Source organism: Sebastes fasciatus, chromosome 16 (assembly GCF_043250625.1).
Source record: "Sebastes fasciatus isolate fSebFas1 chromosome 16, fSebFas1.pri, whole genome shotgun sequence".
NCBI lineage: Eukaryota > Metazoa > Chordata > Actinopteri > Perciformes > Sebastidae > Sebastes > Sebastes fasciatus.
The window spans coordinates 28895714-28922623 of NC_133810.1; the positions used below are offsets into that span (position 1 = coordinate 28895714).

The 26910-nt window shown below is 40.2% G+C and overlaps 2 protein-coding genes across 9 annotated transcripts in view; both read right to left on the bottom strand.

Annotated features, from left to right (window-relative positions):
• stk36 (serine/threonine kinase 36 (fused homolog, Drosophila)) overlaps positions 1-15969 on the bottom strand; it is a 90510-nt gene extending 74541 nt beyond the window's left edge. The window contains exons 1-4 of one of the 4 annotated variants that reach the window (XM_074611637.1): positions 15044-15969; positions 10377-10487; positions 9353-9452; positions 6640-6730 (exon numbers count right to left, since the gene is read on the bottom strand). The gene's annotated coding sequence lies outside the window, so the exon portion shown is untranslated. Of the gene's footprint in view, positions 1-6639; positions 6731-9352; positions 9453-10376; positions 10488-15043 lie in introns of those variants that run through there. The other 3 variants (XM_074611638.1, XM_074611639.1, XM_074611636.1) reach the window with 3 other exon arrangements.
• Positions 15970-16105: 136 nt separating this feature from the next.
• The window catches only part of snx19a (sorting nexin 19a), a 106310-nt gene continuing 95505 nt past the window's right edge, over positions 16106-26910 (bottom strand). For 3 of the 5 annotated variants that reach the window (XM_074611641.1, XM_074611643.1, XM_074611642.1), the window contains 12 exons: positions 26029-26217; positions 22992-24491; positions 22739-22877; positions 22537-22637; positions 22344-22463; positions 22041-22160; positions 20251-20340; positions 19998-20148; positions 18799-18922; positions 18014-18198; positions 17807-17894; positions 16106-16937 (listed from right to left, as the gene is read on the bottom strand). In XM_074611641.1, coding sequence (XP_074467742.1) covers positions 16808-16937; positions 17807-17894; positions 18014-18198; positions 18799-18922; positions 19998-20148; positions 20251-20340; positions 22041-22160; positions 22344-22463; positions 22537-22637; positions 22739-22877; positions 22992-24467 — 2724 coding nt within the window. In that variant the 5' untranslated portion in view covers positions 24468-24491; positions 26029-26217 and the 3' untranslated portion in view covers positions 16106-16807. Of the gene's footprint in view, positions 16938-17806; positions 17895-18013; positions 18199-18496; positions 18583-18798; positions 18923-19997; positions 20149-20250; positions 20341-22040; positions 22161-22343; positions 22464-22536; positions 22638-22738; positions 22878-22991; positions 24492-26028; positions 26218-26910 lie in introns of those variants that run through there. The other 2 variants (XM_074611644.1, XR_012590414.1) reach the window with 2 other exon arrangements.

The window sequence follows — 26910 nt, forward strand, 5'->3', positions numbered from 1 at the left end:
TAGCACCCAAACGCTACTCCGCTTTTCCCTCTGTTAATATCGGCCTTAAACCACTTTTCTTATCCGTGACATATCTTTCTTTCAAATCCCTTTAGCTTCAAACCACAATGTTTCCAATTCTCATGTCAACATCATGATGAAGACTTGTCCAAGGTTAGAACATATTTGTACAACTGCCCAACATATTCCACCACAGCCCTGTGGCAAATTGAGAAAATATGATGTTACACTACTCTTAAATTATCTGTGAAAATAAACTCCAAAGCTGATTTTTTAAAACCTTAATGAAGGATTTGTGGACATATAACACTGGTTGAGAATTCCAACAATATATGTAGTCTCCATTTGTTTTCATTTCTGGATATTTTTCATACTATTGGCAGCAGTGATTCTCAGTAAAGGTAAAATATGTCCAATTATCCCTGACGTGTGTGTGTGTGGCTCTGCACCAGAATATTCATATTTCTAATGAAGGATGATCTGTGTCTGAACGAAATAGGCTCTAAAAAACTTGGGAGCTTCAAAGCAAAACTGCAAACAACATAATATATAGTTGAAGGTTAGGAATATCGCTGAGACATCTGTGAAGACCTGATCCTCCTTAAGTTGGCACGTCTGCTCTACAGACATCTCCTTGACTGATCAAAGGCCTTTAACATCCCTCACCAAGAGATCAGGGCGCTTTGTCGCCCTTAAAAAACCTTGGAAAATACTTGAGTCTTCTCAGAGACACCAGAGATCCCTCCTCCACCTAATTCCCACCATTGGACCTTCTCATGCCTAAACTGCAGGCTTTTCTCTTTCAGCCCTGGCTTTGTGATTAAAGAAAAGAGATCATATGTCTACAATACCACTAAATTTCAGCTGAATGTGAAATAAGTTTAAGATCTCTTAATGAATCGATTCACTGGTTATTTCACAGAGCTCTAGAAAAGAGATGAGGGGATAAGGCATTCATGATCAAGGATCTTATCTCAATACTGCATGACAATGACACAGCTGATCCCGAGCATTTGGAAGAGGAAAACTATTTGTGTCCGCACAGCTACAGGGATTTGTAAAGGTTCTCTTCTGTTGTATTTTTTACAAAGAAGCCATGCTTAAAGTGTCTTTCCTCCCCCCAATGAACGATAAACATCTAATTTCGAACATAATTCTGGGACTTTTATTCTTAAGATGTTACGTTATTACCACCACTAACCACATGTGTCGCCAAATCTACCAGAACTTTAAATAACAATTTGTTAAACTGTACTTTGAATGTTACTGCTATGCGCATAGCCAGATCTAGGGATGTTAGGATACCAGAAATGTAATAGTTGATACCAATACCAGTGAAATTCCACAATTCTTGATACCCAATTCAATACCGCGGTAAAAAACAAACACACAAGAAAATTTCTATTGTCCCCAGGACGACGGTATGCCGTTAGTCTCGAGTCCCGATCCCCGTAACTGTAGAAAAATGAGCACTGTCACGTTTTCAGAATTTTGGCATCGGCTTACCGAAGTATCGGTTCTCGTTACATCCTTAGCCAGACCTTTCTCCACAGCGCTGTGTCAGTGCTAAAGAAAGGTCACCCATTATCATTCTGGTATAGGAGATTAAAAAAACGCTCTGGCTTGTTTGTATTTCTTTACACCAATCACAGTTATCTTGTGAGGCGCTTAGCACAGGACGCAGCGGCGGTGTCCTTGCAAAATAGAAATAGTGCAGAAAGCAGAAGGGGAGGAGAATGCCTATGGCAGACTTAAACCCTACAGTCTACATCCAGTGAGTCAGACTATGGAGCATATGGAAAGTTCAGTATGTCTGTATAAAACCAACAGTCTTCTAAATTGTGGAAAAAGTCACATGGAAGCAGTGTTCAAACTGAATCATCTAGACATCTTTCCTCCCATCTTGCCTTAAAAATAAAGCCAGAATCCTCTGTAGACCATAAAGACAAACTACGGAAAATGACAATTCTGAGATTTGTGAGATTTGAGACATGCAGAGAAGCCTCAGGCCTCCCTTGTCTTTCATTAAATACACCTACACACACACACCTTCATACCAGCACAACACCTGGCACTGGAACATGGAGTACAAGGAGAAACCAGAGAGAACTCCTTCAGATGTAATCGTCAAATAAACATGTGTGCATGTATGAAAGTCTTCCATCTGCATACATGTAAGAATGAAGGCTACCGTGTGTTTCCACCTGTCCACATGTGCGTCTTGACCCTGCCCGTCAGTGAACATGCCCCTAGCATTGTTTTATAACTGGAGCTCCACCAGCTCTGAGCCTCCCAACACCTGTACAATAAATCACCAGCCCACTGCTGTAGATGTTACATAACCCTGCAGGGGTTTACTGACGCCAAAACACAGAACTGCCTGCGGTGGAGGCCTGGCATGGGGCCGGCAGGACTCCACTCAACTTCTGCACAGATAGGTGGCGCTGGTGTCCTTACAGGTGCTTCACGGGAGGGAGGAAAACGCCAGAAAAGTTGTCCAGAAGAACAGATTAATGTTCTTGTGTTTTCTGGTTTTCAACAAGTCACTAATATGAACTGTATGAATTATTGGAAGCACAATAATACTCACAATGAGCATCAAATCCACTTTGGCCCAAAAAAAATAATTAATATGTAGCTTTAACAATAAAAAACAGTTCAGGACTTAAAATATGTAAAGAAAAGGTACTGTTCCAGTTGTCTATGCGAACAAGACTTCATTAGAACAAACTGTTTCTGGTGCTGGGCCGCTATATCAATTTCATATGTTGGATTTTCAAATACAGATATGGAAATCTTCTGGTTCAAACTGTGATTACAGCTCCACAGCCGCGATGTAAACCAGCTGCGGTTTCCATATGAACAAAATAAATACGTGACATGCAGAGGGTGGAAAAAGTGATGTGAACACAAACTTAAATAAATAAGTCACAACGCAAGGGTGTACAGTGGTGATGTGAGCTCATGAGATACGTTCTCAGCAATCACAGAGAGATGCCAAAGCGTCAGAGACACTTAAAGAGTGAAGAGCAGCTGATGTCTGCGCGATAATGTGAGGCAGAAACATTGCTCTTGTGTTCCTGAGTGTTTGCGCCTCGTTCGTGCAAATCCCATTGCTTTCTGGGACTGTTCTTAGTCGTGGCAAGAACAAGACGTTTCAGAAAGTCCCTCTCTGTGTAGCCAAGTGTTAATGCAAACCCCCTTTGACTCTACAGGAGGGAGAGAAGGAGGTGAAACCTCAAGAGCAGCACTTCTCTCTTCATCATCCCTGCATGAGATGTATGCGATCACAATGTACAGCAAATATATAATCATACCATTTCCAGCTGAGTTTAGTATTTACTTTCTGTGAATTTGGCTCCTCATTTGCATGAATTCACCACCCATATATGCAAAATACCAAGTACAAGCTTGGGGATTACATTACAGTTATAAAAAAAAAATTGTGTACACTCAATCAGTAAACAAAGGGCTCCACAATAAGGATTGACTGATTGCCCGGGGCGAGTAAAATGCCACTTCAGGCTAGTAAATCTAGCAACTCACTCTCACTCACAACTGGTAAAAAATAAATAAACACATTGTTTTCCGGAGCTGATGGCAGTAGCTAAGGAGTGAACCATCTCACTTCCTTCCCATCTCTGTTGAGAGTTGCACATGTGCAGTACTGATAGAGCACTCGCGAGAAAATGGTGGTGGGTAAAGACAAGTGCAAGCAGTGAGTATTTCAATTCCTGGAAAAAGAGTTCAGTTGGGTGGCGTTAGAGGATGTGGGCGAAACTCCAGATTAATTTACTTAAAAGTACAGTTTGGTGATATCTAGTGGTGTGGTTGCAGATTGCAACCAACTGAGTACCCCTCCGCTCACTCCTCTCTTTCCAAGACTGCGGTAACGTGAGCCGCCCAGGTCAGAACCGTGGTTACGTCGTTCACCTCGCTCAGAGGCCATCCTTATCATAATAACACTACTTTAGGAGCAACTTAGGTCACAAGGCGACTAACGTTGCCGCAGTTTCACAAGCATGTCGAAGAACTACGGTGGCCTTCAGGGAACATAAAAATGTGAAAGGTTCTCTCTAGAGCCAGTGTTTGGTTTGTCCGTTCTGTACTACTGTAGAAACATGGCAGACCAACATGGTGGACTCTGTGTAGAGGACCCGCTCCCTATGTAGATATGAAGAGCTCATTCTAAGCTAACGAAAACACAATTCTTAGTTTCAGGTGATTATACTAGGGATGATAATTTTGAAAAGAAAATGTAATCGATAACCAACCCTCGTTAACCGATTATGAACCGTTAACCGACAAGATTAGTGCGTCTCATGTAGCGGTGCGCCAGCTGCAGTGTATGAGTCCCCAGTTCACCTGTTTGGGAGCATTAGCAGCCACGGTGCTGCATGAAGTGTCTTGGACATGCAGCCACTTTCCCAGTAAAATCCGCCACTGCATCATTTAGTTTAGTTTAGTAGCTTGTCAGCTGTGTGTTTGCCCGGCGTAACGGCACTCTGTCGCCTGGCATAACTTTAGCGACGGTCCGACAGACCGTGTGTGTGTGGCGGCGGTTAGTGTGGGTTAGTGGCGTTATAGCTGTGAACGTAGCTGCAGCAGACAGTGTGTGTACAGTTTATTTGTCGGTGAATAAATGCTACGATATACACTAATGAAAACATAGTTCTGAATATTATATTCCATTTCTGCTAATAGATCCCCCGAAATGTTACACACTGGACCTTTAAATAAAGATTAGACATGAGAATTAACTTTAGTCTTTGTTGTAGTAAAAATTTACTTTGGGCAAGTAGTTTTCTGACCCACTTGTCCAACCAGGCAAGTGAAAAAAAAACTTAACGTTGAACTCTGAAACATGTTATTTTTAAATCCCAATCAGAAAATAAATCAGCTCCAAATCAACACCCTAACCGTTTAATTAGCTGTAAGTGGTTGTTAATAAGCAATGACTTGGAAATCTGAAAGGGAAGTGAAACTCATAATTTCTACTGTAATATGAGGCCTACAAAAGCAGTTTTTCTGTACATATTTGGTGAGAAAAGACAGTTTGGTGGACTTCTCCACCCTCTGTCTTTCAGCCAAACCCTCCGGCTGCTGACGTGCAGCCCCCAAAGAGCTCTCCTAGTTCATGTTACGTCAATATCGATCATATGAATGCTTGTAGAGTGAAGTCCTGACAGACACTGAGGTGACTGCAGTCCTACGTCAGCTCTGGCTTCAGTTAGGTTATTCTGTGTTATGTCAGCTGTCTCTATTTTTCATGTATCGCATGTTACAGCAGCTAACTCTAACCCACCCTCTTTCTTCCCTTCACACTCGCCCCTACATTTGAAATCAGAAAGAGAACAGCATCCTCTGAAGTCCAGGCTTATGTGTGACAGTCTGCCATGTGGTAATGTTAGTATGAAGGCTGTGTCACTGTAGCAGTGACACATACCCTCCATCACTGCATAGAGACTGATCTGATTCACTGCAGTGCCCCCTTAAGGCCTCTAAGAGACAGACCCATAAGTATATTTAAAAAAAGAGAGAGTATTTCACTTTTGTTTTAAATTTATGAAATACCAATACAGTAAATTATTTTACTCATAACCTCTCTTCTTCACCCACATCTCTCATGAGACCAAAACACAAAATACAAAACCACCAGAGTGTATTTGAACTGTTTTCCTATAAATTATCTATTCTTTATACAGTATAACACACATATTCTCCTACCTAAATACAAAACCCAAATTCAGGTGATAACTATATCAAGGAAATAAGCAAAATTAAGCAAGTTTGGATGTTTTGGAAGAGTCAAATTCATAGCAACACACAAAGAATACATCTTCATCCTGAAGTCATTCAGCTTTAACAACATCATTTAGTCATTCATAGCTGGTGTTAACAGTCTTGTAAATTGAATGTCGCGAATCAACAAAACAGACTGTGTTAAACCAGTGGTGCAACTGCTGAAAAAAACCTGTTCACGGCCCGCTCGCTGGTATTTCATGGCTTTCATCTCACACTTTGGGAGAGCGGTCAGTCTTAATCCAATTACAGCCATTTCCCAGAAGTCCCAAAACCCCCATAAAGCCATCAGACCTCATTTCACACAGGTCGCCTCACAAACAGAAGAGTGAGAACCTGACTGCTAGAGTTTCAGACACACAGAGGTTGATTTTAAACAAAAAAGAAGCTCTCAGTTATTTTTGCAAATATTGCAGAAGGGTAAAGGGTGAAGATCTACAGAAAAGTCATGTGCTCTTTATTGTTTTTGTTCCTCCACTGACCAGGATGGATGACCACTGTGTATACTTCTGACACTACAGTCTACTACTACTACTAGTCTCTTTGCTGAAAGCTATGAAATCAACACAAACAAGATTCTTGCCAATCAAAAGAAATCTTTTTGCTGCTTCCAGCACGTCTCAAATTTACAATGGGCGAGTGTTTGATATGCAAACTATGTCACAAAAGTGTCACTTTAACTTTTTGCCTTCATCAAGTGCATGTAATCATAATAATCAATCAGGATTTGTAAGGTTTTTTATAAGCTTCTAGAAGTGAATCAAGTTGTACTGTATAACATGAGTGATGTGAAAGTGACTGGCAGCTTTTTGTGGGTTTATGATTTGTCAGGATTACCTCATTTTTATGTTGATTTGCCTTGTTGAAACGCCATCTGGGGAACTGGCGTCGACTCCATGAGACACAAAGTCTTGAGGTCATACTGTACCTGGGGAGCAATACAGTCACAATTTCAGACTTTGACAAAAAACAAAGTTTCTATATTGAACATACATAATCTGTTGTCTGATGAAAGTTCTTATTTTACTCACTTTGGTACTGTATTAAGTACAGTGGTGTACAAATGTTTTTTTTTCTTTGTACCTTCACATCTGCTCAGAATCTTACAGTACAGTTTTACGGCACAACATTGTCAAAGACAGGAAGCCTGACTACATCAGACTATCTCCAGGAACCGTTGAATTATTCATAACTATCAAGTGCACAGATGCCTTTTGAAACAACTTTGGGGCAGTCCTGCAGGTGCTATAATGCAATAATGTTTTAAAACTTGAACCATAAAGGTATTTCATCATCAAAGCACATACCGTAACCTCTGCCAGCACTGTGGAGCACCGACTCATTACATCTTATCCTGTTCCACATGTTGCTGGTATTAAATCTCTAACCTGGCACAATGCAAAACTGCATTCTTCCGTGATGATACGCTGAACCCCGCTGGATTGATTTACACACACACTGTAACACTGTCCACATATCTCCGTCTGCTCTCCGCCTGTGTAAAGGTCAGAAAAACGAATGACGGCTTGGTGTAATTCCTGGATTTAAGTCAAATATGACTGCCTTCCCATGGCCTGATACAGGATCTGTTTCTTGCACACTCTTCGTGCAATGACCTCATACATCCTCATAACACTGCAATGTACCACCTAACAACTTCTCCACTCCACAATACCTCCATGTAAAGTGTAATAAAGTTCTGTATATTGTCTACAGCGGCTACAGTGAGTCAGATTATAGAGCATTTTCAACGCTACAAAGCAAATGGACATTCTGTATTTTTTCTTCTTCTTCTGCTAAATGGAGTTGTTTAAAAGTATAATGTTTCATGCTGTGGACGGTGCAGCGAGCCCTGTAGAGTTTGTAGTAGAAGACAAACCCTGTGGCAGCCTCATTACCACGTTGTACCTGTTTAAACAGAGATGACTCCAAGCGGGAGCCTGGCCTTTGCCAAGGGCTTACAAAGGCTAGTTATTAAAATGACAGGTGGTGTCATTTTTTAACACTTCCTTTGAGGTGCAGCCTGTAACTACTATCATGTAAAGAAAGTGTACAGAAGGGGTGAAAACACTTAACAAGCATGTTGCATAATGTTGAATTTTGAGGGGCGCACCGACATGCTTCGTTTCATCACCCCGATACAGCTGCTGTCTGGAAGCTGCAGCACAACCTCTGCATGCAAGATATTTCTCTGTAATGCCGGTATGGTATTGTCGACAGCTATAAAAGTATACTTAAAGCCTGTTGGCAGATGGGAAACAATAGCAGAGTGGCATGAACACTCAGAAAAAGAGCAGATTTTACCTTATATGGCTCATTGAAGTCCTGCACTGAATTATTGAGATAGCAAAAACAGCGCATTTTTTCCGCCCAGATTCAGAGAATTGGGCTCAGAGTTAAGATCCTTCGTTTCTGAGCTTGAAAAGATGTGATCCATTTGTGAGGGACAAATGCCAAAGAACAGAGATCTCGTAAGAGGGGTTATAAAACTGTCCGGCAAAAACAAAAAAACAGAAAGAGAGTTCACAAACAGACATTAAAAGGGACCTTATGTAACTTTATACACACATAAATCATTTTTTATTGTTAATGTGTGTAACTTAACCCAAAAAATGAGAGCTTTTGCAACTTTCTGGGTTTCCTCTCTCAGCCTGTAGACTGCTTTTAATGTGAAGAACCCGGGCCTGTTTTTCCGGTAAAATCCAACAGATGTGATGTCATGCGATCTCGCGAGTGCCTTAGCCGTAGCTAAAGTTCGGTTAGAAATGGAGTCCGCTAACGCCAACAATCGACCAGCCTCCACTACAACTCAGACTCCAACACAAACTCCACGGAAGCACAAAAAAACAAAGTTATTTCTAGTGGAGCCCGTCTTGCAAAACAGGAATGTGACCGACATTGGGGGGGGGGGGAACTAGTTGTGGGAGTGTGTGCACGTGGGAATTGAGTGGTGAAGCAAGACAGAGAGAGCGGAGTAGAGTGTGTGAGAAAACAAGCGAGCAGTGGAACAGAAGAGTTAGATTAGCTGTCACTGTTCTGATTCTTACAGAGAGTCCCTTCAAACTTTAGTCTCAACAGGGATTTGACATCTAATTTGGCACCAGTCCTTCATTATGAATCAGTGTTTAAGCTATTCAGCAAAGATGATGTACAAGTGATCACTGAGACAGAGATTGATACGTGTTCACTATCACAAACTAATACAGATTTTAAGTGTGTTGTACTGCAATGTCTCTAAATATTGCAGAACACAAATAAACAAAGATTCCTGCCACTTTTCAACTATAGAATATTATATTTCCCTATTTAAAATGAGCAGTAAAGTAAATGATTAATCAAAAGTAATGTAAAATACTGCACATGGTGTCTTTTTACTGCCTCCTGCACCTCAAAGTGGCACTTCAACTTTTGTTGCCTCTATCAGGTGCATGTAATCATAATAATCAATCAGGATTTGTAAGGCTTTTATAAGTGATACTGAATAACATGAGTGATAAGTGACTGGCAGCTTTTTGTGGGTTTATGATTTGTCATGATTTGTCAGGTTTACCTCATTTCTGCCGTGCCGTTTTTATGTCAATTTGCCTTGTTGGAACGCCACCTGGGGAGCTGGCGTCGACTCCGTGAGACACAAAGTCTTGAGGTCATACCTGGGGGGCAATACAATCACAAACAATTTCATTCAGACTTTGACAAAACAAAAGGGAGTTTCTATATTGAACATACATCATCTGTTGTCTGATTTATTGCAGCAAGACACCTTTTCACTTTGGTACTGTATTAAGTACTGTGGTGTACAAAAGTTTTTTTTCTTTGTACCTTCACATCTGCTCAGAAACTTAAAGTACAGTGTTACGGCACAACATTGTAAAAGACAGGAAGCCTGACTACACCAGACTATCTGTAGTAACTCTTGAATTAGTGAGAGGATGCGAGATGATTAACAAGACAAAATGATGTTTATTCTTTCTGACTTTTCTTAAACCTGTGCTCTTTTCTTATGAAAGACAAAAGAGTTTTACCTCTTCAGGACTCTAAAATCTATAACAATGAACCAATCTCCGAAGCAAATACAAGTCTAAACATATGCAACCTGTGATGAGGGGTCACGGTTAGGCACTGCTTGGCTGTAAAAGGTCAAAAGCAAAAAATGTTGGGAACCAGTGGCATAAGTCTGCGATGTTTTTTCCATGAAGACACCTACAGCAAAGTCAGTCCCTACCACATGCCTGTTTTAAAAATAGTAAAAATAGTAGCTGTGTGAGTTGGACAGTGGGAGAGTGCATCATGTTGGACAGCAGTGAAGAAGATACAGATTGTGATCTCCAAATATTTTGACCAAACTTGCAGTAACTTGCACTATTTTAAGATCACTGACATGGTAATTTGTGGTCGAGACAAACTCTTGAAACACATACCAAACAGAGCACCTTGACTTCAGTAAGAAATGACTGTCCAAATGACTCTCTATGTTTTGACTGGCGTTTACAATGAGTAGGGAGCTGCAGTGAGTAAGTTTTGACTCAACTCTGGACTCAACTTTGTTTCAAATCCCCGTGGCAGCAAGCGTTCACCCTGTTGAAGTGTCTTTGAGCAAGACGCTGACTCCTCAGCAGCTCCAGGGCAACTCTGCACTTGCTGACCTGAGCTCAAGTGGAGAGGACGGACTGAGAGGAGAATTTTCCCTTCAGGGGATGAAGAAAAACATCAGCGTGGCTTTTGGACATTCTTTGGTCCGTCTTTAAAATTGGTGACGGTTACATTGGACAACCTAATGGACAGAGCACATGACTAAGGACATTGAAGTCACTACATCAAAAAATGAGGAGTCCAATCAGGTTAGCATTTTGATATGCAAGTTTTCAAAGCACCATTTTAAGAGTAGCACGTAAGAGCTCCAAGGAGGCAAAAGCACCTGTTTGCGTGTTACTCACTCATTACTCATCTTCAACCGCTTATCCGTGGTCGGGTCACGGGGGCAACAGCTCCAGCAGAGGACCCCAAACTTCCCTTGCCCGGGCCACATTAATTAATTTTTGCATGTTAAAGTGTCTATAATCGATATTTCTATAACAATTTATCAAATTTATACTGTGTAATGTGAAAGAGGTCGCTCATCGTAATGAATCTGCAGAGAATTATCACCAGAAATCTGCCAACAAGCTGGTTATGTCAGCTAACTGTAAAAGGTGATGAATGACACGTCAATATTGTGTTTACAACTTGTTTCCGCAGTCCCTGAGTGGCCAACAAAAGGTTTTAAAGTAGTTAAGTCTTTGAACAGAGTAGACCATTTTTCAGTGTTGACTAGGGGTGACCTAAGGAGTCTGATTCGAATGCCAATCTCACAGTCTAATTGTCGCAGTGGCGGTAAATTGAGCTACAATTTACAAAAAAGTGCTCCCAATGGATCATGATATATTTCCTATTTAAATATCAGCCTATTAGTAATACTGTTAATACAAAATTTAAATCATTCCTGTGCTTTCAATCAATCACCTTAGTGTGCGTGAATAAATCACCATATAGAAAGTTGCACTCCCTCTAAGTTGCACTATCCAAGGTGCGTAGAAACAGCTGTTTGCGGTGCGTAGAAACAGCTGTTTGAGGCTTGCGGCTCTCTCTCTCTCTCCGTCTGTCTGTCTCTCTCTCGTTGACTGTCCCTCACTTCCCTTCTGTCTGTGAAATGCTACAATGGCAGGTTATGGAATAAGGGCCAAAAGTTCTATTTACAACCACGAAAAGCAAGCAGGCTAAGAAACCGTGTTCTGTCCAACGATCTCCTCCGCTCTGTTTCAGTACTGCGGACAGCGCCGCACCCAAACAAAGAGCGTCAAACAATGAGCAAAAAAAAATATGAATCGACAATCAGTCCACGATAGGCAAGACTTGACTAATCAGATTAGAAAATTGTAAAATGTGAACTCATGGTCCTTACTGGCAAACCTTGGTTCTGTTCAAACTGGTTGTAGCTGCAGGAACTTAAAGTACCATACTATATTACAGTAACAATATTATATGTAGTACTGTATGTAAACTCAAACAGAAAATTGTGCTTTTAGTTGTGAGAATTGTTCCCAGAAACTCTTGATGAACCTTTAAGGAACTTGTTAAGAGGTCATTAGAGGCAGACAGTTACCAGAACTGAGTGTGACTTATGTTTGACTCAGACTGTCTCAAGGTGAGGAAGAGGTCAATTTATCTCCCAACTCAGAGGTATCATGTTTCTCCCTCTGCTTATCGCAAGTGAATTTTTAAATTTCATAACACCGAAGTTCACATGAGTCCACTCACAGCACAGTTGCCCACCTCTCTGTCCACTCTCACGCTACATAGCATAGCAGGGTGGATTGCATTGGACAAAGTCATATTGCTATTGAAATATGTTGTTGTTTTCCAGGAAGCTTGGTCATCTGAGTTTTTCCAGTCCAAGCAGATGGAAGTAGGGCACTGAGGCGGGGTGTCGGAGTTCCTTGAAGGCCTCACTGCACATCTGCACCGAGCAGCAGAGGACACACCGCTAACAGGAACCAGATTCACTTGATCTAAAGGTCAGATGCTAGAATCAGCGGTTAGGCACGCCAACACCAGGAGATGATGCTGCGTGTCTGTGTCATAATCCGACATTGTTGTTGGATGTTATTATAAATGACAACACTGGTGATCTGCAAAGATTCAAGTATAATGCTGTTTTTAATTACGCTCTGTTATAATAAATGCAAGATGGAAAACATAGGGATTTACCTCAGCATTCAGATGTAGCACACTTGGTAACCTCAGCTGGTGATACTCTGCTGCTCTGAGTAATCGCCTCATCTGGGAGCGTGTGCGCAAATGTGCACGAGTATGTACATTTGTCTTTTAAAGCTGGAATTCCCCCTTAAACTCACTCAGTTCATGATAGTTCAGCTGCTGGCCTGCTTGAGTTGGACTGTCGGTGCTTTGTGGTTTAAAAGGTGGGACCCACTGTGGTCAGTGAGCAAAGTGTCATCTCTGGCTGACACCCCAAATACAACACATGTACAGGACATCTGCTGTTTGGCACCATGAGGAGTCATCAAGAATCCAGTTCATCATCATCATCATCATCATCATCATTCATGACGTTAAAGTTCCTCTGGGCATCATCAAGAGCAGCATCTTATTAATCTCTCCAGTGAACTACAGCGTAGGCGGATGGGAATGTCATTAGTTTTGCAGGTATTTAGTTAGAAACCAAAGTAAGATTTTAACCTGATGATGGTGCTAGATGAAATGTAAGAGGGGATCCCCAAAGTTACTGATTCATCCTGAGGGGGATATGAATATCTGGACAAAATTCCATGGCAATCCAGAGAACAGTTGTTGAGATATTTCAGTCTGGACCAGAGTGGTGGACCAACCATCACACACACATCATCGTATCTAGAGCCACGGCGCTAGCATGGCCAACAGGACTAATTCTTCTGTCTTTGATATCCTGCTGTTTCAAAGCCTCAAATAAACTTGAGCTTTCACTATTATAGGGTAATATAACTCAACTTAAGTGACAATTTACACTTGTGGCTCCTAACATTATCACTCTATTAACCAGTGCCTGAATAGCTAAATAAATAACTTGGCTGTGAGTTTCTTAGAACAAACTGTGGGGGTTGACTCTGAAGTCTACATTAAGTGACGCGTGACAGAAAAAGTCCATAAATCCACCTGTAATCCAGCTACGTGAGCCGAACTTACATTTATTGAGATCTGTGGTGTGTGGTTAGAGCTATAAAATATCTACAGTATGATACCACATGAAATAAGGAATAACCCCACAACATTAGTCATTATTCATATTTAACATGAATTATTATTAGTTATTCCCAGATGGATATTGCTGTTTGTTTTGTGGAGAGGTGCATGTGTGTAGAGTAGTGCAGCAGCGGCACTGAAACGGGGGAGATGGAGTTAAGAACGTCTAGTAGTTGATAAGTCTGAGATTGTAGCAGACAGTCCACATGTCAGTCACAGATTAGTTGTGAAATTTCACAGATGTTTGTCCCATTGAGAGCTTTGTGTTGAAAAATACAGCTGCTATGACTGAGACGTATGGGGCCACCATCAATGCAGCAAAGCGTTTTGTCTCCTCTGGTTGCCAGTGAAGTCCCAAAGCATGAGACAGGAGGTGGGACCGCGCCAGTATCAGCCCATGATATCATGAGAAAGGAAGTGGCTTGTGCTAAATGCTCCTAAGATCCAATTTATGAATTCTTTCTGAACTTCACGTGGAAACAAAGGGCGCACGTTATACACTGACGTCTGACACCGTTTACATATGTGAACATCCTCGTCAAGACAATGACACGGTTAGATGTTATTTGGATTGTGTTTTGTTGTTCCTGTTATTTTGTCCAACCACTATACAACTTCACCTTTTAGACAAAGTGTCATCTTAAAGCTTCACAATGATAGTATTTGTTGCAGGACTATTGTATTTCTGTTGCACAAAGCACCTATTGAATGCCAGGAACTGAACTGAAAAATCAATAAACTGAAATAAAAGATGTTTTGCATTAAAACCGACCATTACAGATGTCTCTTTAACTTGAGTTAAATGATAAGTAGAGATGACGCTTTCTGCAAGATGACACTGACACATCAGTTTTCCTTCAGCATCTATTGGAAGCCTGGAAATAATCAAATATCCCCTTGAAGTGGTTGTGGTACAGCACATGCAAATATAATCTGTTGGCTGAAAGAACACATGAATGTTCCTTCACAAACAACTGAATTGAAGGGTCTATTAAACCATCTATATCTTGAATACATTTGGAGAAGATAAAGCAGAGGGGAAATATTCACACACTTCAGTCTTATTAAAAGTTGCTGTGCTGGTACACCATCAACTCTCTGCACAGCACACACAGCAAGACATGTCGGTCAAACTTACAACAATGATAAATAAAAATGAAAATGTAAACAAAAAAACAGTTATTAATTTCCATGTTTATAAACCCACATGGAGCCACTGGAGAGGAGCTAAAGAACCCGGATGTGGCTCCAGAGCTGCAGGTTGCTAAGAGACCACCTGCTCTAGTAGTTAAGTTACATTAGCATTAGCATTAGCCACATTCTTACTTGTTCTCTGTAGGCTTCTTCCTCCTCCTCCGACTCTGTTTTTTTTTTATATATTGATGGATATTTGCTTTAACATGATAATTATATAATTTAATAGCTGCCATTGTTTTTATTTTACCATAAAATCGTCATATTTACGAACCTTTGACTCCTCAACTGACGCACTTTCACTACAGCATCCGGTACAACGTTAGCCCCGCCCACATTGATGTTCCAGACTTTTAATTGGTCAGAAAATATGAGTGACAGGTCCAGAAGACCAATCATATTCACGAGCGTTAAAAACACACAGAATACCCTTATTTGATTGGAAAGGCTTAATTCATTGATGACGTTTGCTTTACACAAAATACCATTACTTGTATGTAACTTGTATGTAACTTGTATACTCCATGTTTCAAAAGTCGCTTAAAGGGTCATTTAATTGCTGTCTTGTAATTGCTTTTCCCCATGTTGTCCATTAATCTGTTTTTTTAATTTTTTCCCACTCACAACGTTGTTTGAAGAAGTCTTTATAGATATTTAAATCAATATCCTCCTCACAAACACTAACCATACACTTCCATGCAACACACCTTTTTTAATATATATATTTACTGTATTGTTATTGTTGTTATTATATATATATATTGTCCTAATTGTTTTATCGCTATTATGTTCTTTATATTAATCTTGTCTCTAGGTGGAGGCTTCAGATAAGCCCATTGCGTTTTTTGCCTCTTCTTGCACTGTATATTATTCATTTATTTTTTTGTTATGTTGTATAGTCTTAAATTGTGCAAAACAAATAAACAAATAAACAAAAAAAATAATTGATACGATAGACCTAATTCATGGTGACGTTTTCTTTTGCATATTATGGCACAGAGGCCTTAAAACAGACAAAAATACATCAATTTGAAATAAATTAATTTGAGCAAGCTTTTATCACAAGAACATTGGCTTCATATGTTGTGGGCGACAATGCTATGTTGCCATATGGAAACACTTCATAGATGGTGATTTTGTTCCTTTTTTTTTTCTCAATCTGCCACTTAAGTCAAATATAAAAGGAACATTTTTCACAGTGGTTTCATAAGTCATGCAGTGAGGTGTTAATCTTTCACACTAATATAGCCTCATCAAAGAGGTTGGCTGTGAAGCAGTCAGTATTTTTCAAAGGCTGGTCAGGATCAAAAGAACATGGGAAAGCTATAACACTGCCTGCGCTAAATCACTTTTTATTGATGAAATTTCCGTCTGGGATCTTAGGGGGAATCATTGAAGTTACTCTTTTCACACATGTAGTGCTCTTAATATTAAGGTCTGACTAATTTCTTCATTCAAGGATGGTTCCCACAGACTGTCAGGTAAAAGCAAATTGAGACATCCTCAAACATCACTGCCGATGCCAATACAAACTCTTGTTATGACCATTCAACTTTAAAGTTTTACTTTAAAGCTACACTATTACTGTAAAAACAAAATATATGTGCTTAAATGATCTTACAGTACATGATGTTTAATCAAAGTCAGATATTCTAAGCAGTCACCTAGCCCGTCTTTTTAGAGCACTGTTGATTTAACTGAGAGCTGTCACAGTGCTGCAGCTGAAGGCACTAAATGCATTGAGAAGTGTAATATACAAATCATCAGACGAAGGGAAATAAAAGCCTTACATACATAAAATCTTAAAACAGACTTCTGAATATATTTTACACATCAAAACAGTTCAACACATTTAAGAAATATCATTAAAAAAGTAATAATTCAGACATGCACATACTGTAAGATCAGTAGTGGGGATTTGTTTGACTGCTGCTGGACTCTAGTGACTTCAAGCCATTGTGAATACGTCACAACCCTCAAACACATTATCCATCGATTGCCTACAACTGTGAGGCATCAGAGTGTCGTTATGTGCTGATCACATGTGAGGAGCGTCCCTCTCCGTGTCTTTGGCCAGGCTCTGCAGCAGGGACCCCTGGAAGGTCTCGTTGCACGACTCGGGGATCAGAAACTCCAGCAGCAGGTCACAGATGCAGTAGATCAGATGCCTGCGCATAAATCACACAAACAGGGTTAATGACAGACTGGCATCAACTGTTATTATTAATGCAGATGCTTACATGGATAATATGGAAGATGAAATGATTAAATTGAGCAGATGTATTTATCATAGTATGATGTACAGTATGGCACTCTGCGTGACTTGGCTGAAGACAGGAAACTGAGGAGTTAGGGGCCGTCTCAAAAGTGCATTAAAGGCCAAGGGAGCTTTGAAATAGCTTTCTTATTTCTTCATGGACATTTCAAATATAATCTATTTCAATCTGGATCTCCTCTCGTTGCATGCACAATCTCCTTTATTACAATTATGCAATGGTGCCCGATGAGCTGTTGTAGCCCTTTTCTTTGTCAATAGCTTTCTCATTTTTCATCACAGACACTTCAGACCAGCTTTACATTAATCTGGGCCTCCTCCCATCATAAACACAACCTGCAATATGGCCAAAGGCAGTTCTGACTTGTGTTATTATTTCAGGTACATGGTTGAAATACTATGCTATTTTGTTGGCAGCTTAACATATAGTTATATGAATGATGAGTGTCACTGAATTCAACAGCAAACTACTCAATGCAGAAAATCAAACAGATTTGACAATTTCCAACAACTTCTGGTGTAAGACACGCCCACTTCCGGTGTGATCCAAATACAAATATTTTGTGACATAAACTTATACAGATGATTTGCGTTACACCTGTAGTAGTTTTACGGTTTAGTATATATTATAGATATGATAACCACAGATATTTGTATCTTGTGTACACTATTGATACAGTTTCTGAGCTCCTGAGTGTAGCCGTCATCTTAAAACAACAGAATCAGACTTATGTTTACTCGACAGTTTTGTTGTTGACTCACTTGTTTATCTGATGATCCTGTAAAGACTCCAGCATGGTCTCCAAGCTCAGTCTGTACTTCTCACTCCCCAGCATGTCAGTGATGAGCTCTGCTTGGGCACAAATAATGAAACAAATCAAAAACATACATATAGCTTCAGGAGCCTTCAAATATCAATATAGCATTAATTCAAACAGCTACAACCTGAATCAAACAGCTGTTACGCACCGGGGAGCAGCTGCATGAGACAGTCCAGACATTCCTCCTTGGTTTCCTCTCTTTCTTTGGTGCTACGCTCCGGCCGTGGTTGAGCTGGCAGCGTGCCGCCGGGCCATACAGCTTCCTGCATCACTTGTAGGTAAATCACCCAGCAGGGGGCACTGGTAAGATGGGCAACTCCTACATCCAACCACCTGAGACACAATCAGTAGTTTAATGTAATAGTGTTCTTTCTGTGCATGAACTTTTTCTACTAGATATCAGCTACTGTATAGAAGTGAAAATAAATGCAAACATGCTTTGATTGATTAGGAGGGAATGAAAGACATGCACAGAAGGGGAAGCAACACAAACAACCATTCTTAAATCTCTATAAACCAGGAGCAGGAACATTATTCACTGACATGCTTAGTGAACCCTGAAACTGACAGAGGATTCCCGGTGAGGCAAAAACATTGAATTTAAAGCAAAAGTAAAATTTTGGAAGGCAATCTGAGAGGATGTCATGCAGCAGTCGTGTGCTACAAACCACTTAGTGCCTCATATACTAGAAAAGGACCCAGCGTCTGGATGTTCAGCTGTATGAAAGGAAAATAATTGAGAGCCATAATGTCACATGATAGCAAAAAAAGGGCTGCAGTCACATATTTTCATGTCTTAGTAGTATCAACATGCAACTCATATCAGCACACCTCCCTTCTTCAGGATGTCAGAGTTATTTACATGTTACAGCTGTATGAACAGGAGGAAAACATACTGGTGAAAGCTGCACAGAAGCTGACAGAAAGTCCTACCTCTCAATGAAGGTGCCAAAGAGCAGCCTGATGGTCTTCTGTATGTTCTCGGTGCACAGCCAGCTCCACTGGTCCTTCATCAGCAGACACAAGATGTTCAAAGCCACATCTGCCACAGCTGTGTCTGCAGTGCACAAATGCGCAATAAATCCACAGCAACGCAACAACAAATCTCTTGAGATTCTGAGGAAAAATAAGAGCTTTTGTACACATGTCGGTTAACATTATATTATAGTTTCATTTATCCATATTTAACTTACTGTAATATTGTTTGGGCGAGTACTTTTCCAAATTATCTGAACAAAACATTGCTGCTACAGAAACAGTTTATTAGAATTGCAACTTTTTCGGATGCTGCAACACCAAGTGCACCACTTTTTTAAAAGAATTGCAGTTATTGACTATATTTGACATCAACATTTGTCTTTAAGGCGAGATATAAGGATTCAGAATTACCTCATTGTTTTAGATATTATTAACTCTCTATTCCACCAGACAGGCTGAGAATCTTTATCTTTCTTTGTATAAAACATCCCGTGGTCAGTTTTTTATCAAATTTTGTTATCTTATGGAATGAAAATGTCCATTTAATGGATTCCTCTGTGTCATTGTCTACGTACAAAAAGAGACTTAGAAATGCTTTGCTGACAAAAACATTTGATTTGGGAAAAAAATGATCACTCTTAGAAACTGTAAATATAGCGATTACTCCTGCTTCTTTGTATTATTGTTTTGTTATGTTTGAATTTTACTCCTACACTTTATATTGTATATTTTTATATGTGAAATGTTTTGAACACTAATATCTAAAATGTACTGGGGATTTTTGTCATGATAGTATTTTTACCTATTGTATGTCCTTTGGGTGTGTTTATATATAAAAGCCATTTTATGTTTCTACCACACCCTCACACGTATTTTATATTCCTTTCATGCAAATTTGTCTTTTTATATGTGTGAAACAAATAAACATAAACACAATGGAAACACCTTAAAACACATATGACACACCAAAAGTGACTACTAGAACTACTCAACAAATGTCTAAACAGACAGTGGAGTTTTGCTGCACCCAAGTGGTGATGCTCAGTTACTGCACGTTGATTCTCCAGAGCTGCAAGGAATGCAACACTTCCTACTGACATTATGGATAAAACTAACTAAAACAAGACCGTTATGATAAAATATATAATCTCAACCTGTCCCGTGAGTTTTCCCTGAAGTCCTCTTGTCTTTGCCCGGCTGCTCACAGCTGTGCCTGGCTGTCTCTTTCCCACTCGGCCCACATAAAAGTCTCTCCTGCTCTTTGACGAAGCTCTCCAGGCCACACAGTGACATGCCGTTGAGGACCTGTAATAATGAGCAAAGCACTAAATGTCAGGTGTGTCCAGATTCTCCGTTTCAAAAACACATTCACAAATCACAGATGGTGAATGCAGTATGGTAACTCACAGCGCTGCCTTCACTGAAGCAGTACGTCACTTTAGGGTGTAGGTCAGGTATGTTGAGAGACGGGGAGATTTTGCTTTGGAATATCAGCCTCCCGATGCAGGAAACAAACAAAACATACAAATTCATAAAAATACCAGAGAAACAAGATACTTTAATGTGTCCTTAAGTGTACTAAATAAATTGACGGCCTATTTATTTCGGCATTTATTTATATTTTTACTTTAAATTTTTTATCCTCCATAAAAGTGAAAAGTTATATATATATATATACATAAATCCCAAAACAAAATACTTACGAATTCATAAGAATATCAGAGAAACAAGATAATTCAAAGTGTGATGATGTGTAGTGATTTAATTACAGTTTTTTTCAGGCGCTTTGGCTCATTTTTTGTCTTAACTTTCTCTAAACCGTAGGTACAATTGTCACAACTGTTTCATGGGTCATCACAACTCTATTGCACGTTTGCAAAAGGTAGTAACTCACACAAAACACTTCATTCATGCTTCTAAAACCTAGTTATTGTGTCAGTAAACTGGCCAACGCCACCAAAATGAAAAGTTGTTTTGTCATCGTGTTTGTGAGCCGTACTGGTCAAAATGTTCAGGTGTTTTTTCACCACGGCAGTCAACCCCGGAAATGTTTCCTATGTACATATCTGTTTTGTTCTACTTTTTGTTGACACTGACCGTGACTATACTAGAATGTCAGGTTTGTCCAGCTGAATGCTGTTGTGTATGTGCACTGAGCTTTTTAGATTCTCATTTCAACAGTGTGTCAAAGTTCACTGGGAAATACTGCAGTACACAGAAACAGGGTATGTACATGTGTGTTTATACAGTAAATGTGTTACATGTTCTGTAAACAGAAAATTCACCTTTGAGCTTTCATGTAAAGTCATGGAGTCATGGGTTTTTCTATATAGTACTTTTAATGACCTGATTGCTTTTATACTGCTTTTACAGTTTACTGTCATCCTGTCATCCACTTTTTATTCTTCTGCACTATTGCACTTTGTTCTCTGTGTTATGTTCTATGTCTGTGACTATGTTTCTGTATGTCTGTGTTTGCACCCTGGTCCGCCAGCAACGACATTTCGTTTTAGCCATGTACTTCGTATGTGGAAAAAATTAACTTGAATTTGAATACAGAGAACAGAAAATGCCAAAAACAAAAAAAACATACCAGCAACAATGAAAAAACCTGCGGCAGTTCAGTAAAAAACAACCAATTGTAACTCCTCACAGTATGTAACACCATGTGATACATATTTATGGAATATACATGTATGTCTGACAGATTTTAATAATTGAATGGATAATTTTTCACGTGATGGCTCAAACGTGAAGAGGACAACAGTTTCACTGAGAATCAACTCATCAGTTTTGATCAGCAAGACGCAAATTGTAGACAATTGTACCCATATCTTGCACACGTGTGACAGAACACGTGCAATTTTCTTGAGTGGATGAGAAATTCTAATCTGTTGTGAACAACAAACTAATTGTTCAGAGATTTTAATTTGTTGTTTTGAAAAAAAAATATTCTCATTCGAGAATTGAGCCAAAGCGATTGAGAAAAAACTGTAACATCCTGCACTGTATGTTTTTTTTTAATCCCTGGATAGTGTTAAAGCCTCTAAGATTTATTCAAATGACTCGATCTAGTGGTCACAACTCATGGGCTAATGCAGACTCTGATGAGGGGTCACAAGTGGACACTGCTTTGTCATTAAAGGTCATGGCAGACATTTTGGGAACAATGGTGTTGGACTAATAGAGAGCTCTCACCTGTACTTTCTGCTGTCCATTGTTCTTCCATCAGCATCTCCCTCAAGCTCCTCTGTTGGACTGAGGGGCTCCGGATGAGGGAAAGCTGTCTTCAAGGTGTCTAAAGCGTTCTCCATCATCTTTAATGGGAACCAAGTCAGAGAAGCGATAAGAAAGAAAGAAAAGACACAGATCACACTTTCCATTGGATCTATAGTGTCGATTAGGTCAAAGTATTTATTTAAGATGTGATTAGCTTTACCTTGAATGTGTTAATCGTACTCTTTCCACACCAGATCTGCAGCGTGGAGACTCTGACTCACCTTATCAATTCTTGACTTGACAAACGGCTTCCTTCCAAAATACGGGGAAGCGTCTGCGTTGAGAGCCAGGAACTCCTGCATGTCCTCGCTGTTGGATGTCTCAGGAATGCTGCTTAATTGCTAGAAGAAGAAAAAAATCAAATTATAGAATCACAGAAACCAATTCATTACAAGTTATGATCCCAATACCTACTTTAAGGAACGTATCCAGTTGGCTTTTACGGGCTTCAACCTTTTCGCTGTCTGCATTGCCAAATGGGAGGTCAGGGAACATTTTCTTTGGGCCTTTGACATCTGAAATCCATTGATTTGACATGACATTGAGTTGCAATGTTGCATCTGTCTGGGTGTACTAAAAGTCCAATGGTCAGTTAAAGCACACAATCATTACTTACTCTTGATTACTTTCTTGACTTCCGGCTTCTCCTCTAAACGTGTTTGCAAGTTGAGGAACTCGCTGTACCTCCGGTTGACGGTGTGACAGGAAGCAGGCTGCAGACTGCCGCCGTTTTCTGCTTCAGCCATCATGTCAAACTGTAAAACGGAAAGTGGGGGTTAATGTGTGTATGTATGAACAACATCATATGTAAGCAAATGTGAATGTATGTTAAATCCTAAAAAGAAAAAGGAAGTAGGAGGTGGCGTTACCTTTACAGTGTAGAGAGTATAGGGATGTGTGCCTGTGCCACGTTGCTCCTTCACATTGAGCGTACCAGAAATTTGCACGTTGTGGATGTTCACAGCTGCAGCTTGGATGTTGGGGGTATCAAAGTTGCAGGAGGTTAGACAAAGTCTTCTCGGCGATAACGTCGGGGGTTTCTCTTGGGCTATACCTGCAGGCCACTGGGAGTCATCGGGCACCACCACCTTTGGTCCGAGATTCTTCAGAGGACCGAAGCAGCCGAACGCCTCGTCGTCCTTTGAAACGATCGAGTTGCAGAAGTTTTTCGGAGGGCCGCAGTCACAAAAGCCTCCCGTCAGGTCTTCTTCGGAGTCTGATTGAATTAAGGAGTCCAGTGAAACCATTTTGGACTCTGGCGAGTGGGAGTACCGGCCAGACGAGAGTGAACAGCAGTTCACTTTGCAGGGCGTGAGCAAACCTGCGTGGCAACCTTCTACTTTCTCTACAGACGTCAGGCTAACCATGCTGCTCTGCGAGGAATCCCTCTCACAGATGCTACTCTGGCTCTGGAGGTCGTCAAGGTCAGAGGCACTTCTGCTGGTGAGACCGGATTGATCAGAAGAAGACCTGCAGGTGGTCCACGACTCCTGCTGGATCTGACATCTGTACAGTGCAGCTGCATCTGGCAGCTCATCCTGTGGTTCTCTGGACCTGGTGATTATTTCTACGATGGTCTGGTTGAGCCAGTCAGGATCAGACACCCTGCTTATGAGCGGCAACAGCACGTTGCAGGTGATGAGTTCTGTAACCATGTAACCTCCGGTCCTGGTTTCCATCTGAGGGTATGGGACAAGCACGTGTAAGACGACGTTAACTAGAGCTCTAGAGTAGCTGAGCTCAGCGGCTGCGCTGCTCACAGCTGGGTGAGGGGCATCTACTTCGCTGTAGAGCTGCCAGAGGCTAAAGCTCTGCTTTTGCGTCGACTGTATCTGTCTCGCCGTCATGTAGCTCTGCAGGTGACAGCCGTACAGCTCTAGCAGCCGTTGAACCAGCGCCTTTCTGTCCACTCGCCGCGCACGCTCCTTCAGTTCCATTACCGACTCCAGCATCGAATTACGCACAGCGCGTTCGAACTCCCCCTCCACCTCTGGCAGCAGGGTGCGGTACCACGAGGACACAAAGTCACGCATCGCTTTGTGGACAGCGCTGTTGATCTCGTGGTTCAACCTCCACTCGTGCTCGGGCGAATACAGAGGCGGGTTGACTTTGCCGAGAGGCAAAAAGTGTTCCAAGTGGAGGACGCTGTTTGCGTCCAGCACGGCACGGGACCCGAGCCAGCCGCCAAGAACCACCAAGAGGCTGGTGAAGACGCAGAGGAGCCAGACGTTCACAAGGAGGTGGAAGAGGACGAGCCATGCCAGCAGAGCTCCGAGGCCCAACAGCCTCCGCTGCCCGAGTAACTCGGATAAAGTCCAGTGGTTGGAGCTCTTTGTGGGAGGCATTATAGTCAGCAGGTGGAATGTGTCCTGTTGGAAAAAGACAATGATATATTATGTTATATAACAAGCACAACGAATATGAAGAGTGGGGCTGTAGATTGCTTCACTAAGCTCTAAATAACCAAACAACACTGATTAAATCCTCATGATAAAGCCAGAAGCCTTGGTTGCACAATGTTGTGGTATATTGGTGGACCTTTTCACTTTAGAGCTGCAACTAACAAATATTTTCATTATCGATTAATCTGACTATTTTCTCGATTTATCGTTTCATCATTTGGTCTATAAAATGTTGGAAAAAGGTGACTTACAATGATGTGATGTTAACAGAGAAAAGCAGCAAATCATCACAATGGAAAAGCTGGAACCATAGAATTTGGTCTTTTTAACTTAAAAATATGACTTACTTAAACAAATATCAAAATAGTTGGCGATTAATTTTCTGTCAATCAATAAACCGACTAACCTTTGCAGCTCTACTGTTGTTACATGAATACTTGCAGAGCTGATACTGTGTTTCTCTGCCAGATATAATTTGGAATATGCATTTATTTGCCACAGTACCAACAATGGCACGTTCAAATGAGATTAGGTTTATTAGGTATGCTTTATTGAATTCAAAACACTGAACTAACAATTTTGTCACTTTCTAATTAATCAGCCTATAATATTGCCAATCACAAACCTCCCACTGAGTGCTTATGAGAGACTGTTTTATATTTACTACCCACTTAATGTGTTTTATCACAAAATACAGGTCAAGACCAGCGCAGAAACATGTATCACAAATGGTATCAATCCAAAAATTGCTGCAACAACTTATGAGACATAATAGAGCATGGGAATGACCATCATATACTTCTATCATAAAGTTCTAAACCCTTATACACTTTTACAATTCATATTAAATAATTCATTCATTCATTCGTTTATTTCTGATTTATGACTAGAACAACTTGACACACAGTGCTGAGCTGCATCTCAAATTAACCTCCAGGTTCTCAGCTTTCAGATGATGTACACCACTTCTATGTGACATCTACTGCTGAAATGCTATTTCCACCTGAACACCCCCTGTATCCCCTAAAAAATTTTTAAAAAACATGTCTATAGTGGGTCTCAGAGGGTTTAGGCAGACAGCCATATTCCTGTTATTATCATTACAGTATGGTATATACCTTCAGTAACCATGGTTACAGTTTACTGCTGTGGTTAAATAATGGCAACAGCAATCCTCACCACGTGAGAGAGCTAACCTCATCATCTATCATGTTGGAGCAACTTGTTGCCATGGTGATTTGTAAACATCCAGGACCAGTCAAGTGTCCTGCTGCCTGTTGTTAGATTACAAGCTGTATCATTGAAGCTCACCTACTGGTTTATTGCTTTTTTCTTTGACTAAAACTGTTGTTTACTAATCTACTGTCCACCTAGTAGATGGGGCTTTAATGTACATGCAGTATAAGCAGCCATCCCAACAGCCTAATGACATGATACCACAGTTATTAGGAATATTCATCACCTTGTAAAACCAGCTGGGAGACAGTAAAAACAAATTCATTACCTGCAAGAGTGTAGGAGCTCTATAACATGAATACAGTCCGTACAGGATGTCCTCCTCCTCCTCCTCCTCCTCCTCAGAGACATTGCTTTAATCCTCCAACAGAGATTATCTGGGTCAGTCTGCAAGTCCAGGCCCAGATGGACAGCTAACCAGCTCACCAGCTAACTAGCTGTTAGGTGTCCACTTCACCTGCCAGAGAGAAAACACAGCTCTGTAGTCTCACATGTAAGGTGGTTGCATGAAATAAGTAGGCTATAAATACATAAATAAATAAATATGAAAAAATCTATACATAAATGCTGAAAAAAAATATACATACATAAACAGCCTAAATAAATGTTGGTAATTAATCAGTATATAAAGAAATATATCTCTTCAATTTTATTTAAGGCCTACATTTCCAATTATTTTTTTTATGGGTTTCTACATTTCTACTTTTATTTATTTCTATTTAAATTTCTTCATCATAAATAAATGTTGGTAATTAATCAGGAAATAAAGAAATAATTATCCTCAATTTATTTCTACATTTCTATAGGCTTACATTGAGAATTATTTATTTATGGATTTCTACTTTTATTTATTTCTATTTAAATTTCTTCATCATAAATAAACGTTGGTAATTAATCATGACATAAAGAAATAATTATCCTCAATTTATTTCTACATTTCTATAGGCTTACATTTACAATTGTAACAACATTATTTATTTATGGATTTATACTTTTATTTATTTCTACATTCATACATTTCTTCATTTATTTATTTATGTATTTTTATGTCTGCATGCTAATGAGTTAGCTACTAACTAACTAATGTAATGGAAATTCAATTAATATTCCGAGATGAGTCCTAATGAACGTTGAAATAAGGATCTCGAAG